This window comes from Bison bison, unplaced genomic scaffold (assembly GCF_000754665.1).
Source record: "Bison bison bison isolate TAMUID 2011002044 unplaced genomic scaffold, Bison_UMD1.0 scf7180017856929, whole genome shotgun sequence".
NCBI lineage: Eukaryota > Metazoa > Chordata > Mammalia > Artiodactyla > Bovidae > Bison > Bison bison.
Window position 1 is genome coordinate 16409 of NW_011487502.1, and position 1662 is coordinate 18070.

Sequence of the window (1662 nt, forward strand, 5' to 3'; positions counted from 1 at the left end):
GTGAATGCAGTGGATCGTGACGACAGCCCTCTCATGGCCCTCTTGCTGCAGCAGTTTAAGGAAAACCTCCAGGAATCAGTTTATCGTACAAAAAATGGGAAACAGCCTAGAACCAGTACCAAGCGCAAGGTATGTTCACAAACAGAAATGAGCCCAGGGTTTGTGTCTATTGACTTTGCTGTACTCTTCTAACTATTTATAAATGGGAAAAAATTAGGTATGATTTTTAAGAGGCTGGCCAACAATAAGGTTTAGGTAACAAATGTCTACACATTCTTGAAAATGCTTCTCCTTTAATTAATAATTAATTGTACGCTCTTTCCCACAAGGCAACTTGTTAAGTACATAATATTTACTACTAAATTTCCCGTGTTTAGGTCAGTATTTGCTCAGTAAACAGTTGTTGAATGAATTAAGATTTGTTTTGGTTAACTTTGACTTTTGTTATAGTAGTCCAAGTGCTTAACTAATTGCATCACATACTTTTTCTTTTTATAACCCACTTGTGTTCTTTACTTAAATTCTAGTTGTCTGATGATTTGTGTCCAGTAGAACCCAAGAAAACCAAACGATCAGGAGAAATGCGTGCCTTCAATAAAGTTCTAGCTCACTTCGTTGCTATGTGTGATACAAACATGCCATTTGTAGGACTTCGGTTGGAGGTAATTTTTTGGAACAATTTTGGGTACCCAAAGAGTAATGTTTTAAATGCCTTACTAAAGCTACATGAATTCCATTAGGAGAACCAGATGGTTGTGATTTGGTATACATGTATACCATGAGATTATTAAATTATTTATCTCTGATTCCAAATTGTAGGCCTTCTGTTCTTTGTGGAAATGGGATGTAAATTCTTCCCAGTTTAAAAAAAAAATAAAGACAATTTTTGAGAACCTTACTTGTATACCTCAAAGGAGCAGTATTTACCTTTTTTAGGGATGGTTAATAATTAAAGGGGTTGCTTATTTTTCAGTGGGTGAAGCTATACATATTGCTTACGAATAAAATTGGGTTCCTTTGTGAGAAGCAGGTCAGAAAGAGTATTAAACTAAATTTTTACTTTTTTCCCATGGAAGAAGCAATAGACTTAGCCCGAGTTAGTGTCTTTGAAGAGTACACAATTGTGATATTCAGCATGATCCCCAAGCATAAGAGGAAAGGGAGGTAACAAACCTGCATTTTTGTATTTCCAAAAAGGGCTTTGGCCAAGGATTTGCAACAATTAAAAAGTAATACATGAAAATCTTAATTATTTCCCTCTAGTTTAAAGTTTTACTTTTTGTAAGACTCCTCCCTTCTGTATATTATTGGTGATGAAGGAAAGACCTAGAAATGTGGAAGTGGATTATTTGTTAGGCTGATGATAATAGTCTTGGGAAGACTTGTTGAAAACACTTTGACGCTTTAGAGCAGGAATCAGCAGACTTTTTCTATCACAGGGCAGACGGTAAATATTTTAGGCCTTGTGGGTCATTTATTGTTGTTGTTGAGTCACTAAGTTTTGTCCGACTCTTTGCGACCCCATGGACTGCAGCACGCCAGGCTTCCCTGTCTTTTGCTATCTCCTAGAGTTTGCTCAAACTCATGTCCATTGAGACGGTGATGCCATCCAACCATCTTGTCCTCTGTCTTCCCCTTCTCCTTTTGCCTTCAATCTTTCCC

General features: G+C 36.9%; 1 protein-coding gene across 1 annotated transcript; it reads left to right on the top strand.

Annotated features, from left to right (window-relative positions):
- Positions 1-6: 6 nt before the first annotated feature.
- Positions 7-740, top strand: LOC105003027 (mediator of RNA polymerase II transcription subunit 14-like). The gene is made up of 2 exons (XM_010859950.1): positions 7-129; positions 528-740. Exons 1-2 carry the CDS (start codon positions 34-36, stop codon positions 738-740), a joined length of 309 nt encoding a protein of 102 aa, XP_010858252.1. The 5' UTR covers positions 7-33.
- The last annotated feature ends 922 nt before the right edge of the window (positions 741-1662 follow it).